General features: G+C 29.9%; 1 protein-coding gene across 1 annotated transcript; it reads right to left on the bottom strand.

Moving 5' to 3' along the window:
• Positions 1 to 220: 220 nt before the first annotated feature.
• LOC127122774 (heavy metal-associated isoprenylated plant protein 36) lies at positions 221 to 1,180 on the bottom strand (the record flags this gene model as incomplete). The annotated part of the gene is made up of 3 exons (XM_051053061.1): positions 221 to 694; positions 876 to 957; positions 1,052 to 1,180. Coding segments are annotated over 3 exons (375 nt in total), but the record flags the coding sequence as incomplete, so codon positions are not given.
• Between the last annotated feature and the right edge of the window lie 407 nt (positions 1,181 to 1,587).

The raw sequence follows: 1,587 nt of genomic DNA, 5'->3' as shown, positions 1-1,587 counted from the left end.
AAAATATAAATACGTAATAGGTTATGGCTTAAGACGGTTAAGAAAATGCGAAACACTCTCAAAATAATCTATGGAGATTCAATCGACATGAATTAATTCAAAATTTTAAGATTCTAAAAGGAATTGAAGAAAAAAATTCAACCCTCATTCTCTAATGTTAAGACTTTTAAAATTGAGGTTAGAAATCTAACACAATATTGAAATCCGAGGATACTAACTCTAGAAGCTCAATTGTTGTTTATGATAAATTGCATGAGATGCTCAATTAAATTAAAAATTATAAAAAAAATCATGATATTTAAAGAAAGTTTGCATTCACAACTTTTTTTTCCTACAAACATACGGTTTTCTTTTTCAGTCCGGTAACAATATACATATCTCATTCAAATTTTCTAAGAATTTATGATGTCTTGGGAATAATTAATTAGCCGCCTATATTATACAAAATAATATCCTTTAGAAATATTGGGTAATAGGAAAGGAAGGAACTATAGCCACCCTGAGAATGTGAAGTTTCTCTGTTTTGTTTATTACGGTGGTTCATCTTGTACCTCGCCTTCAAATTCTTGAATTTCAAGGATTTCAACCCTACGGTTCAGTTTCTTCTTTATCTTTATTGCAACATCTGATGGTACAAATCTGCCACACACACACACTCTGCGTTGCTGCTTCTCTATCAAATGGGTTTCGATAACTTCAATATCAAATGAGGAAAGGCTGTTAGTAACTTATAACTAGTAATTATCAAGTTTTAGTTATGAACTTAATATTCTACACATTTTTCGAGTTAATTTGTCACGTCATTTTCAAATATAATTTAAACGAGTTTCGAGTTTTACAAGAATGAATAAGAAAACTCTCTAAACATATTCTACCTTTCATCCTCAGAATGATTCTCCTTAATTTTCGGCAACAAGCATTGCAGTCAACGTTTATTCTCATGATCATACAACAATACTGCAATTGTAAAAAAGGAACCAATATTAAAATCTATCACCAAAATGAAAAGATTTTCTATTTGGGAAGAAAATGGAATAGAATATAAACTTGCCTTTTCAGGGATGGGGTTGGAATGGACGGAACCCAGGATTGGATCTATTTTGGATATTAGCCAAAAGGCAAAAGAAAAAGGAAAATGACTTTGTGGGGATTTGAGAATATGTATGTTATCAATAACATGTATTTATAATTTTGTATTGCAAAACAAAATATTATAATATCTATGTTTTGGAATCCGATTCTGCTTGGAGTTGGACTAGGCTAAGAGGTGATTTACCTCACCTTAACGCTTCATTTATTTGAAAACAACATGGCAAGGGGAAGCATCTCTTCAAGCATTACCTAAAGCAACACTAAAAAGTTGTAAGGCATCTATGTGTCTCTTCTCAAATTTTATATAAATGGTTTGCGTCAACATAACTATTGTTGTATTATTGATATATATTATTTTATTGTTGCATTTTTTAGCATAAAACTATATAAGCTATCAAATGGTTCATTCAGTGAGTAAGGTTTTCATCGTTTAATTTTGAATTTGATAACTAGTTAGTGGTAGATGTTTTTAATAATAATAATAATAATAATAAT

This window comes from Lathyrus oleraceus, chromosome 2 (genome assembly GCF_024323335.1).
Source record: "Lathyrus oleraceus cultivar Zhongwan6 chromosome 2, CAAS_Psat_ZW6_1.0, whole genome shotgun sequence".
NCBI lineage: Eukaryota > Viridiplantae > Streptophyta > Magnoliopsida > Fabales > Fabaceae > Lathyrus > Lathyrus oleraceus.
The sequence above is the reverse complement of the archived record's forward strand: the minus strand, read 5'-3'. Positions and strand labels throughout refer to the sequence as shown.